This window comes from Sparus aurata, chromosome 21 (assembly GCF_900880675.1).
Source record: "Sparus aurata chromosome 21, fSpaAur1.1, whole genome shotgun sequence".
NCBI lineage: Eukaryota > Metazoa > Chordata > Actinopteri > Spariformes > Sparidae > Sparus > Sparus aurata.
In genome coordinates this window covers 13238169-13251747 of record NC_044207.1, presented here as the reverse complement: position 1 = coordinate 13251747, position 13579 = coordinate 13238169, and the positions used below count along the sequence as shown (strand labels likewise).

General features: G+C 41.2%; 1 protein-coding gene across 3 annotated transcripts; it reads left to right on the top strand.

The window, feature by feature from the left end:
• Window positions 1–65: 65 nt before the first annotated feature.
• Window positions 66–13357, top strand: LOC115572607 (dipeptidyl peptidase 9). Of its 3 annotated transcripts, none has more exons than XM_030402875.1 (21): window positions 66–242; window positions 2719–2797; window positions 2897–3135; window positions 3344–3456; window positions 4063–4236; window positions 5637–5808; window positions 6241–6351; window positions 6983–7111; window positions 7198–7259; window positions 7361–7461; window positions 7598–7775; window positions 7916–8075; window positions 8204–8283; window positions 8999–9151; window positions 9625–9760; window positions 10350–10495; window positions 10608–10754; window positions 10834–10986; window positions 11390–11532; window positions 11864–11975; window positions 12232–13357. In XM_030402875.1, exons 3-21 carry the CDS (start codon window positions 2913–2915, stop codon window positions 12322–12324), a joined length of 2586 nt encoding a protein of 861 aa, XP_030258735.1. In that variant the 5' UTR covers window positions 66–242; window positions 2719–2797; window positions 2897–2912; the 3' UTR covers window positions 12325–13357. The 3 variants fall into 3 exon arrangements, with proteins under 3 accessions (XP_030258735.1, XP_030258734.1, XP_030258733.1); XM_030402874.1 differs by having other exon boundaries at window positions 67–242; window positions 2719–2810; window positions 5640–5808; XM_030402873.1 differs by having other exon boundaries at window positions 67–242; window positions 2719–2810.
• The last annotated feature ends 222 nt before the right edge of the window (window positions 13358–13579 follow it).

Genomic DNA, 13579 nt, shown 5'->3' with positions numbered 1-13579 from the left:
GAGTCGATCTGTGGATAATGCGCCGCACTGACGCCTCCTCAGAGCGGCAGTGCGGCCCTGAAAAAGCGCCGGTGTGTACTCCACCAGGGCTAAGGTTCCTCCTCTTTCCGAGCTGAGAGCCAGCTACATTTTGTGTGTGGCCACTCTGGGCCATGGATACAACCTCTAGCAGTTACACAATCTGTTTATTGACACCAAGCTAATAAGTCTAAAACCTGGTTAAAGAAACAGTGGCCAGATTGGTAAGTATTCCTCTTAATTCCCGCTTGTTTCATCGGGACGGTCGTCAAAGTGTCTGTTTTTACAGAAATATCAGAAACCGCTAGCTAGCGGCTAGCTTGTTCGTAGCTAGGTAGCTAGCTAACGGTAGTTAGCTTCAGAGCGAAAATGACAGAGAGGAGCTGTCATGTCAAAATGTAGCTAAGCAAGGTTTTTAAACATAGCCGCGGCCTGATAACCATCATTTTCTAACAGCTGAGGGATTCGTCTTTCACTGTCAAATGTGAGAAACCTTGCTGTGGTCTACATTTTTAACACAAATGCATTTGCCGGTGTTTTCCCCGGTGTGACTGAGTAGTTGAAATCCGAGAACAAAGATCTATTGTAGGCTAGCTAACTGTTAACATTAACGGTACCGGTGTATTTTAAAAGATTCTCCCGACTTGTTCGCAACTCTGAAAATGAGATTGCTATAGCCTGAACTAAGTCGGTGAGCCGAATAGGGCCTTTTCCCTATATCTGTAAAGGTGCCATGTAATTCCTTCCATTTTAACATATTTTACACAATAACGCCGAGGCCACAGTAAGTTAAAGTTTAATGTTCGGGGGAGGTTCTTAACACAACACAGCCAGTGTGAAAGATTGTGAAGACACATAAACAGTCAGATGTACATTAAAGCTCACACCCATTCATAAATACACTTCTCAGTCCACTACCAGTAGGAACCAGGTGACAGCTTAACCTGTGATGCTTATTATTGTTGATTTGACTCTTAAAGGCACTGATGACTCAAATTGAGGGATTATGCTGGTTAGTGTATTTGCTGTGAGCTCAGTGTTACTTATTTACAGATTTAAGTTGCCTCCCCAGATTCCCAGAACTTCATAACAGTAAAAGAAGAAAAGCACTTCAGTTATTCATGATATTTTTTCCTGCTGCTGTTTGCATCATACTAATCCCTTACCCAACACAGAGGGATAAAGGAGGGAATGTGGGGTATTCCCTATACCCTGTACTTCACCTTTAGCAGAGTTGAAGACTTATCAGCTGTGTTTGTGCTTGCCAAAGATTAACACGTGAGAGATTTGACGGGAATTATGATCCTTCATATTCAGTCTGGTCTGTACTTTTACTATATGTGGCTCCATGTTTCTGAGAGGGTTTCAGGGTATATCATGGTGTGCAAATCGGCAGTTATCGTGTCACGTACATTTGCTTGTGTAGGGCCTTGAATTCTATTATATTAGAGCAATTGAAAATGTATATATATCAAGTTTCTATCAAATTTTATGTGTGTCAGGATATACTATTTTGTGAAATTGTAATTAAATGTTTGTTTAACCAAAAAACCCCTTCCTTTAAAGGTCACTGTAATTGATATTGACAAAAACAAAAATGATAATTAAAACAATTATAATAACTACAGTGGCACAGAGTAGAGTGTATACCTCTGCCACTGCCCAACAATTACCTTATGATTTGAAACAAGCCTCATCCAATGTCCGACTCCATAGTCCTGTAGCACTCTTGATTGAAACCACCCATAACTGCTGAACCATAATTTAAGATCACAAGATCTCGGATCAGCATCTGATTTTGCCCAGTCCTAGATACCAGCCACCTAAATAGATCATCAAGATCCATGCCTTATTCACTGAGCAATAAACCAAAATGTCTAACGCTCTATCTCGCAATGTTAAAGAAGGTTAAAGATTCCATTCCCTTTATCCAAATCCACACCAAAAGTTCTAAAGGGTCTATTCTGGGCCGAGACTCATCTTTCATCCAAGTTTTGAGGAAATCCCTTGAGTAGATTTTGTGTAATCCTGCTAACAAACCAACCAACCAACCAACCAACTAACCAAACAGACATGGCTGAACACAGAACCTCCTAGGCCGGGGTAATGACAGCCGCAACAACAACAACAACAACAGCTATACGAATCATAGTGTAATACTGTACCTGTAGGCTAAGTGACGTGTGATGACAATGATTTCCTTTCCGATCCAATGGTTTTGCCAACACCAATGCAATACCGATACTTAAAAAAAAAACCTCAATAATAACAGCGCTCGTTAGTGATTACATGAAAATCAATCCTAGAACAGAGATATTTTGGATCAGAAATATAAGTATATTATCCATCTCCACATCACTGTTATCTGTGAAACTGATATTTTCTGACAAGATCTTTGTACTGTGATAATCCCATACTATTGCAGCCCTAGTTCCTGAGTCAATATTCTTTAGCTGGCATGAAGTAGTTAGGGTTTTTGGCTTCTTCTCAAGGCCCATTTATATTACTTGTATCATAGTGTGTCAGGGCGAGTACAAGAGAGAAAATGTTAAACTGTGCCAGAGTCATGACTGTCTCATCAGTCGAGAAAGGAAACGATATGTCAGAATGCGTTGCATGAGAGTGACCGTGGTTGACTCTGACTCTGTTATTTTGTATTTAGGAATATTTAATGATGTCACTGCTGTACTTTGATCATAGGTTACAGAAGTGGGAGTGAGGCGTGTTGACCGGTGAATGCATAGAGTCAAGAAGGTCAAACTTTGTGACAATAAAGAAGGTATCTGGAAAAGGTACAGTACAAGCATCATGTTACATCTCTGAATAAACGTTCAGTTCCATTAAGTACTTATCAGTTCTTTCTAACGTCAACATCCAGCTGTGTGGCAGTGAGCATGACGGCTGTGGACGGCCTTTCGGACAGCACGGAGGTGGTGGAGATGGAGGATGTCCCGTCTCAGTTCTTTGTGGAGAAACACACATGGGAGGGCCTTCGTGACATCATTCACTGTAGCAGGAAGTACTCGGGAATGATCGCCAACAAGGCTCCCCATGACTTCCAGTTCGTGCAGAAGAAGGATGAGAATGGACCCCACTCCCACCGGTTGTACTACCTCGGTAAGCAATTGCTTTTGATGACGGTGCACAGAATCCCCATGCATCAATGTGTGATTTGTATTTTCTGCATACCGCGCCTTTGTTCTCCTTTTACAAGACATCAGTCATAACATTTGCCATGTTGAATTTCTCCTTTTCCTGTTAGCACAAGCTTTTGATATTTGGTGTTGGTGACATTGACTTTATTTCTGTACTCTGTGCTGACCAGGTATGCCTTATGGAAGCAGAGAGAACTCGTTACTCTACTCAGAAATCCCCAAGAAGATCCGGAAAGAGGCCCTCTTAGTGTTGTCATGGAAACAGATGCTGGATCACTTCCAGGTGAATTCCCCCTCGCTTCCTGTTTGTGCAGTACCAATACCAAACAGCACAGTGTGATGGTGTCTCCCAATGGGTTGTTCTGGAGCAGTCCCATTTAAAAACGGATTGCAGCCTTTTTCTTACTTTTAGTTTCACTTCTAGATCAGCAGTCCCTGAAGGGGTGCCAGTGTAGCTGTCTTTAGCAACGTGAGATATGATCTGAAACTCGAAAGATATGAGAGGAATGCTTGTACTGTACATCCACTGTAAAGTTATGGATGGGTCACTTCAGTGTAGTTCTGGGATGCTGTGGCCCTTTGCATGCTATAGGCATCAAATTTCAAGCAAATAATCTTTGAATCTTTGAACCTATAGTCTGTGAAGCAAGTAAATATGTTGTCTTTCTACTATGTTAAATCGAATGAAGGTCAAACATGATTTGCAAATCATTGTCTACTTCTTTTATTTATGTTTTACACAGCATCCCCTTTTATTGAATCTGTGTTTTTTTGCACATGAATCTGTATATGTTAGCACACTTAAACTTATATACCTTAGCAAACTTGTCAAATAGTCTCTCCCGCTCATGCTGATGTTGTACATTTATTTCCTGATGTTTCTCTTAAGGCGACACCGCACCAGGGGGCCTACTCTCGAGAGGAGGAGTTACTGAGAGAGCGTAAACGTCTCGGAGCATTTGGTATCACCTCCTATGACTACCATGCCCAGACAGGCCTGTTCCTCTTCCAGGCCAGCAATAGCCTCTTCTACTGTCAGGATGGAGGCAACAATGGCTTCATTGTGAGTAAACGTAGGAATCCTTAGATACTAAGGGCAGATTTAATTCAGAGCAACGTAAAAGTATGCAGGTTCAAACTTCCACTGTACCGCTGTGTGGTGTGTACTGAATACTGATATGTGAGGAAGGAGGTTAACAAGCATCTACAAGGCAGGGCTATGCTGTTGCTGTGAATCAATTACTTAAATCTTTTACCTCATTAACATGAAACCAAGGATACTTGGTTCTGGCTACACATTGTTTCCTAGTCTACATGTGTATTGCTGTATGATTCCATTATAAATGGTGCACTTTTTATATTAATTTAGTCCTGTTGTCTAGAGTTAACCTGAATGTTCTGGTATTAAATATATTTTAAATCTATATTACTACTGATCTGCTCTTAGTACCAGTGCATTGCAACAGATGTTATGGGGGAAGATGATCAAAAGGTCATATTAGTGTTTATACTTTTGGTCAGGGTTTTGCTCAGATTTTGGGCTCTTTGCACCAAATTGTTGATCTACAGCTATGTTTAGGCCTTGGACACAAATGACAGCTCTGTGATAAGTCTGTTATGGCTGTCACAGACACTGAATAGGTTTTGTTGGAATCTTTGAACCGATAGTCTGTGAAGCAAGTGCTTCTTGATCATTGTTATTGATGTTAGGGGTCCAGTGTCAGCAGTTGCTTTAATTCTAGGATACTGATTGATTGTTTTGATTGTTGTCTTTACTTGTTGTCGTTTACTTGTTGTTGTTTACTTGTTGTCGTTTGTGAACAGCACACCTTCAGATATGGCCTTCTTGTACCTTCCTGTTCGTGCTTTTAGTAACTTTGATAAGCTACTTTCAACCTGCTTAAGTCCCGTCTCATAATGTTTCACTGATTTTGTCTATCCTTTGTAAAAAAAAATTCTCAAATAGGGAGGGTGAGTTCTGATGTGCCATCCTTTTTATTTTATACTGTATTTAATTCTGTTTAGTTGAGATTAAGAGGTGTGGTTCAGTCCTGCCGCGTCTTCCTGATGGATTCAGGAAGTTACAATTTGAGTGAACAAATTTGCCAAGCAGAAATTGACTTCTCATATTTTTCTTGTGTTCACAAACTTGATCAAATTCATGCGCATGGTATGTTTTAATGCACAAGATAGGTTGAATCTTTGAAGAGTGAAAATGTCTGTCCGTATGTCCACAGAACTTTCATTTCCATGCTTGTATTATAAACATCAGGAGGCGGTTGTTTGTCCCCACATTTAATTTCACAGAGGAATTCCTTGTGATGGAACAAAATGCAGCTCATTGTACCTATTCATGTGTATGAAACTGTCTCCATTTAAGACAAACTGGTCTCCTCTTGTATCTTGACATTCAGAAGTCCTTCTTCAGTTGCCTTTGACTAAGATTGTGTATGTTGGTTTTAGCAGTCTGCTCCTGTAAAGCCAGTGGAGATCAAGACTCAGTGCTCAGGGACCCGCATGGACCCCAAGATCTGCCCAGGAGACCCGGACTTCATAGCCTTCATCAACAATAACGACCTGTGGATAGCCCACATTAAGACAGGCGAGGAAAGGAGACTCACTTACTGCCACAAAGGTCTGAAAGCTCTCTTTTTCATTTGAGTTGTTTGAGTAGGCAATAAAATGTAATGTGATGAGTAGCTTCACATTCCTTAATACCCTCTTTAAGTTACCATAAAGCTGTAACTGAGCTCTCTCATTTCACACTTCATCATAGAAATGAAAAACAATTGGGATGCCATATTCTCAGGGAACAGTTACAGGAGTGCCGGATTAATTTTTTGAAATATATTTTTTATTCCTTTAATAATTCCTCTTTATTTCTACATTTATTTTCTAATTCTTTTATAGATTTGTATCTTTTTTGTGGCTCTCCTATGATTCCACTTATTCTATCCTATCTTTCAAGATAAAGCGTAAGATTGTTAATAATTTGTATGTTTAGCATTATACCAGTAACATTAAATGGATATAAGCTTTTCCCCTTTTGATTTATTTATTTTTCCAGGTGTGGATAGCGTTAAGGAGGACCCCAAGTCTGCAGGTGTAGCAACATTTGTCATCCAAGAAGAGTTTGACCGCTTCACTGGCTACTGGTGGAGCCCCTCAGGAGTGGAAGGTCAGCACTTTGTATCCTAAATACTCTTAAGTACTACCCTACCTACTGTAGGGTAGGAACCATAAAAATATCCCTCAAAATGGGGTTCTTATGCTGCTTTCTAGTCAGAGTCGAAACGCAAGGTTTAAGACAAAACGAAAGTAAACAACAAAAATGGCTGATTGTAAGACACTAACGTCTCTTTGACAAGTGCAAACACTATTTAAAAGTCAGCAGTGCATATAAAATCGAAACGGAGGAAAGAAAACGACATATGAAGTAACAGACGCCATTATGCATTTTACTTGGAGCACTTGTCTAAATGTTCATTCACTAGCCTCATACAAATACTGTTTACACATTTATTTGAGTGCCCTGAGTTTACAAGAAGGAACTCTTACTTTGAGTGGTGTTCAATCATACTTTTTGTTGGAGTAGACTGGAAATTTCCAAGTTCCAAGTAAACACAGTCTGAAAAATGTCTAATGTTACTTGGCATTTGTTAAGCTTTCTGGCTTACAAAATAGTAACTAAATTACATCCAGCGCATAATTTCACCTCAACCTGTATGTTTAGTTATTTTAGAACTTCTATACATTATGTCCTGTATACACTCGACTCAAATTAGATGATTTTTTTTCTCCTTTTTCAGACCCTAATGGAGGTAAAACACTGTACCTGCTGTATGAAGAGGTGGATGAGACGGAAGTAGAGATTATTCATGTTCCATCTCCGGCACTGGAAGAGCGGAAAGCAGATGCATACAGATATCCACGTACAGGTCAGTGTAGCTCTATACATTGTACACACACATACACAGCCTTGGAGCGTGTATATAAAATCAGTTTCTTATTTCTGTATTTGCAGGTAGCAAAAATCCCGCAGCCACCCTTAAACTGGCAGAGATCAAGACAGATCATCAAGGAAGAGTGAGTCTTTCACTATTTCTACGTGATTTTTCTTTCTGCTCAACTTTCTGAATAATTATTCTGCGTTCCTAATGTAATCGTGTGTTCTGTTATACTTACAGATTGTGAGCACGCAAGATAAAGAACTTGCCGTCCCCTTCACCACCTTGTTTCCGGGGACAGAATACATCGCAAGGGTAGGATGGACGAGCGATGGCAAATAGTGAGTGTTAATCTCCTTTTAATGGGAAAGTGTTTATGTTTGGGATTCCTATTGTTTCTAATGGAGCAGTTGCTTTCATGAATGACTGGACATATAAAGCAACCCTTCATGTTTTGTCTGCTCTGTGTCCCCCCAGCGGCTGGGCAGTGCTTCTGGACCGCAGTCAGAGAAAACTACAGCTGGTCCTGCTGCCTCCAGCCCTCTTCATCCCTGTCACAGATGACCCAGTTCAGAGGCAGGAGAGTCTGGCAGCCGTGCCTGGCAACACACAGCCGTACATAATCTACGAAGAGACCACCGACGTCTGGATTAATGTGGGTGTTCTAACATGGTGCACACTTCACAGTCACCTTAAAACTGATATCTGTGCTGTTTCTAATTAACGTATTGTTCTTGTGATAAAGGTTCTTCTGCTGTAAAAAGTCAGTAACTGTCTGTTCTTCTCTTTCCGCAGGTTCATGATATATTCTATCCATTTATTCAAACGACAGAAGATGAGTTTACTTTCATTTGGATAAATGAGTCTAAAACTGGTTTTAGCCATCTGTATAAAATCACATCCCTGTTGCAACCTGGCTGCTACCATTGGACAGATGACTACCACCACATGGAGGGTGAGAAATTTAGAGACGCCTCTGCATTAACTTGAAATTATCATATCAAATAATCCTGTAATCACAGTGTATGTCAGAGTGTGCAGTGACTCAAGGAGCATGTTGATTCTGTTATCTGCTTTCTGCAGGAGACTTCAAATGTGCAATCAAGGAGGAGGTTACACTGACCAGCGGAGAATGGGAAGTGCTGGCAAGACATGGTTCCAAGGTTAGACAAAGTCCGTCATTGTTTAAGTACAGGGCCATCCGTTTTCTTACTGGTTTTTAAAATGGACACTCCCACTCAGACTTTAGTAAAAACACTGACGTAGGTTACAGCGTCACTGCCCTCAACACACACACACACACACAATTTATTTTTATTTTTTTAAGATTTTTTCTGGCATAGACACCTTTATTAAGCAGTAGACAGATAGGAAATATGGGAGAGAGAGGGGGATGTGACATGCAGCAAAGGACCTCCGGCCGGAATCGAACTGGGGTCGGCTGCGTATGTGGCATGCGCTCTAACCACTCGACTACTTGTGCGCCCACACACACACAATTGATCAGAGAAACAGAGCAGCAATGGTCAAATGATCTACAGGGCGAATGAAGCGGGCTAGCTGCTGCAGAAACAAAGAAGGAACAGTGTGATGGCGCATTGTCTTAAAAAAAGTCCTGTCAAATCAAACACTGCTCACTCAGTGTGGATATGAACAGCACCAAACACTCCCAAAACACCAAGTTGTCCGCTTTTAACCTTTTTAATGAAATCTAATATACCAGATACCAGAGCAAAAATGTCAGCCTTTTGAACTTTCTATGAACTGTTTATAAACATAACACAGATTTTAAGCAGTTAGTCAATAGCTCACGTCATGCCTTCAATGCTATTGTCTTATCATTATCCTCTCTTGTTTCTCTCTTCTCTCCCTTGCTAGATCTGGGTGAATGAGTCATCAAAGCTGGTGTACTTCCAGGGCACCAGAGACACTCCTCTGGAGCATCACCTCTACGTGGTCAGCTGTGACTCACCCGGAGATGTGGTCAGATTAACCAAGCCTGGCTTCTCTCATAGCTGCTCTGTTAGTCAGGTAGAAACATTTCTCTTTTGACCTACTCGTCCAAATACATAAATACACATTTCATCAGTCCATCATTTATTCTCTCATCCAGCAGCTTATCCGCCCGTATCTATAATGGCTAATCCATCAAACACTGTTGCTTACTAAGTGTTTCACAAATTAGATTCTGCCTTGTTAATCAATCAAAATTGGCTTTTAATTTTGATAATTGAAAACAAGAAAAGGATCAGAGATTTTTTCCCAGTATTTATTTTTTCTGCGCTTGAACTTACAAGCCACCAGGATAATGTCAAGCTTTTGTTGGAAGAAAACCTTATCTTTTTAAAGAAGAAACTGAAAATGTAAATTACCGTTGTCAGGGGAAAATCTAATGATGTTTAAAAATGATGATGCAATAGTTAAACAATGGCATAGCTGTCAGTGCTGAAAAATCAACAAACCAAATCAAATCATGAATTTATCTGTCCTCTCTCCCTCTGCAGAACTTTGACTTTTTTGTCAGCCACTACAGCAACGTGAGTACACCTCCATGTGTTCACGTCTACAAACTGACCAGCTCAGAAGGTGACCCGCTGCACATGGTGCCTGAGTTCTGGGCCAGCATGATGGAATCACCAGGTAAACAGGATGTTACTTAACCAACTGCCAAAAAGAAGTTTTCTGATTATAGTTTGTCTTTATATAATTGGACTTTTCTGGGAGAGCAATCTTGCCAAGTGTGAAGGTTGTCCAACTATCTGTGGTTTTATTTTTGGAACAATCAATGGAGACGAGTCTGTCGGGGAAGGTTGAGGTCTGGCTTTGATTAAATGAAGGATGGTCAGTTCGATCTGCAGTGGCGTCCTCCAGACAATCCTGACAACAATCAGATTATGTGGTGCTAAAACACTCGGAGCATCATGAGTGCTTTGCAGCAGTGTTGATTGCTGTTTATTATTAATTAAAAGTACGAGGGAAGAGGAAGCTGTCTTTTTGTGTTTGAATATTTCACAGATGTGTTAGGATGGCAGCTACTGTGACTGAACAAAACAGTTCCTGATTAAAGTGTACCTGTACCCTGATTTACAATCTACTGTACATTTTTTGTGCTGTAATATATGGTTTTTGCACTTTTATTTTAGGTCAAGTGCCTCTAGGAGTTGACCAACAGTCCCTGATAGTTTTAGAACATACCAACCTAATGACCATGTGTTAATGTGTCTTCCAGGTTGCCCAGGAGATTACAATCCGCCTGAGATTTTTGACTTTCCAGGGAAGTCTGGCTTCCAGCTTTATGGGATGGTGTACAAACCTCACAACCTGCAGCCTGGCAGGAAACACCCAACTGTTCTCTTCGTGTACGGAGGCCCACAGGTTTGTGGAAGTGATGTTGCTTGTTTTTGTGTTGGCAATTTTGCTCTGACCTTGCCAACAACGAATGTGTTTGTGTGTGTGTGTGTGTGTGTGTGTGTGTGTGTGTATTCAGGTGCAGCTGGTGAACAACTCCTTCAAAGGGATGAAGTATCTCCGTCTGAACACACTAGCCTCTCTGGGCTACGCTGTAGTTGTCATTGATGGTAGGGGTTCCTGTCAGAGGGGCCTTGAATTTGAAGGAGCACTAAAAAACAAAATGGTAAAGAGTCAGATAACTACATTAAAAAAATAAAAGCTGTAAAAAGATGCACAACTCATCTGCCTTCTTGCCTCTTCAGGGCCAGGTGGAGATTGAAGACCAGGTGGAGGGGCTGCAGTACGTAGCGGAGAAGTTCAACTTTGTGGACCTGAGCCGTGTTGCCATTCACGGCTGGTCATACGGTGGTTTCCTCTCTCTCATGGGCCTCATCCAACGACCCAATGTCTTCAAGGTTAGGAGGCATCTTTGTCCATCAGAACTTCTTTTATCCTGAAACCATAAGATCGCTTTCTCAGTGAGCGTTCTCTGCTGTCTCCTTTCGCAAGAAAGACTATCTTTTGTGTATCACTATGTGATACACGTTCAATAGAATGAATTGCTTTATTCCTTCGGTATGAATTTTCCAAACTGAACTTTTGATGTAGTTGCCACTTGCATCCACATGGTGTCTGTGTTGTACAATGAGTTGACTGATGGCTTTCATTCAGTAAGGATATCTGCAGATACATCCTTCCTCCTCTGCCATATTCTTTGAGTTGCTCTCTTTCAACACACTGTAAGATACACTGTTTCATTCTTTATTTTACATTCTTTTTCTTATCATTCCACCTGTCTGTGTTGTGCTTCTCTGCCAGTTGGCTATTGCAGGTGCCCCGGTGACTGTGTGGATGGCCTATGACACAGGCTACACAGAGCGTTACATGGATGTGCCTGAGAACAATCAGCAGGGCTACGAGGAAGGCTCGGTGGCACTGCATGTGGACAAGCTGCCCAGCGAGTACGTACACACATTAAAACAAGCAGGCCTGCTAGAGTGGAATGACCATTTTTAAGGCTAGTGTTAGAAAGTTGTAAATACTTCAGGTATTATTGCAACTGGCAAGTTGCCTCATTCAAAACCCAGAGTGCCTGATAAACTGCATGTCGGAGCGCTGCTCTTGGATGCTGAAGTACAAACCAGAGAGTTGCTGAAAGTTTTTGGATCCATGAAGGCTTTTTCACTATTGTTTTATTTCGCTTCAGGATTTGCACTGTATGTCTTACTATTGTATGGAACCCTTTTTATATTGTTACAAATCATATTAACCATGTAATCCTCTTCTTTCCAGGCCCAACCGTTTGCTGATTCTCCATGGATTTCTAGATGAGAATGTGCACTTTTTCCACACCAATTTCCTAGTGTCACAGATAATCCGTGCTGGGAAGCCCTACCAGCTTCAGGTACACATCATAAGTCTTATTTTTCTGAAGTTGTGATATGAAATTTTGACTAGGGTTTATTTATTTATTTATTTTTTTTGACTAGGTTGACATGATTAACATAACATAAATGTCTTGTTATCTTGATACTTTATATGTACAGTGTAATGTTCAGTGGTTGTAAAATACAGTAGATTAATCATGTTTAGAATTAAGAAATTCAGGATTCCCTAATACACAGGAAATCGGTGTGTAATTTGGTTGCCGTCTTTTCCAGGTATATCCCAACGAGCGACACAGTATTCGCTGCCCTGAGTCTGGAGAGCACTACGAGATAATGCTGCTGCACTTTCTACAACAATACCTCTGAAATGAGACAACAGGGGAGAAGTGAAGTCTAGTTTCCCCTCTGTTCTCCTTTACCCCTCCAGCCCACCGCCCATCTTTACTCTCCCCGATGTCCCCCACCCTGACCCCGACGTCTCCAAGTGTTCACCGTGTCACCGAGAGTCTATCAGACACTCTGCAGCCACTCTCTCCTATGAACTAGTCATGTAACTTCTCCACTATACTTCCCTCTTTTACGCTCTCTGTCTCTTGTTCTGTTGCTCAATCGCTCGCTCGGTCTCTCCCCTCCTTCCACCCCCCTCGTGTACAGTCTGGGGTATGGTTTACGAGCACAGAGATTTGGTGTTTCACCCTGAAAGCTGAACAAAGACAAGGACATATGGAGAAATGTTTGCAGGCTGTGTCACATTGACTCATCGCTCACCCACATCCTCATCTCCGCAACCGTAATGGTTTTTGCCAAATGTTATCGTGTTGTTTTTCCCCCTTGCTCCACCTGTTTTATTCACTGGAGTCAGCGGTAGAAATGGGGTTACAGATCACAGATATGAAGCTAAATCTATACAGATATTTGCAGACATTAGCTGCCAAACTATAATACATTTCAAAAACACAGTTTATCTCACACAGACACTCAGAAATAGACTAACACAGAATTGCAATATCCAAACATGGCGTGAGTCTGTACCTTGCAGTGTGAAGAAAAGAAGAAAAGCGCTACTCTTCCCCTGTCCACTTGTTTTAAGTGTGTGTTGTTTAAAATAAAACATTTTATGGATTTTTATTCTTTTATAATGAGCGCCGACAGACGCGGCTCATTGATGTTTCTTGCGCGGTTTTCTCCCCTCACATCACATTGCTCGAGATGTCTGCTTGCCTTCTTAACACATAATTTATATTTGCCAAAGTACCTCTTGACTCTTGATCATGCTGGTATTTCCTTTTTTTACTGCAATAAAGACAACAGGAGGGTGAGCACTGGAGTCTTACAACAGCTTTGTACCACCGGAATACAATTTGTACATGATGATGAATAAATGTATGAATCAATCACATGCTCTCTTTGACTGCATTCTTCTTTTCAAGCTGTTGCAAGTTGTATATTATGCATGGTGCATATTAGTAACAGCATCTGCTGTCCTGTTTCATGTTTCTATCTTGTTAGGGAACGCGCTGAACTCCAGTGTGTTTTCCCCACTGTAATCCTTAATTATACACCACTCCTCACATCTTCCTACTCACATCAGAGCTGCACCTGACCAAACCACCGCTACAGG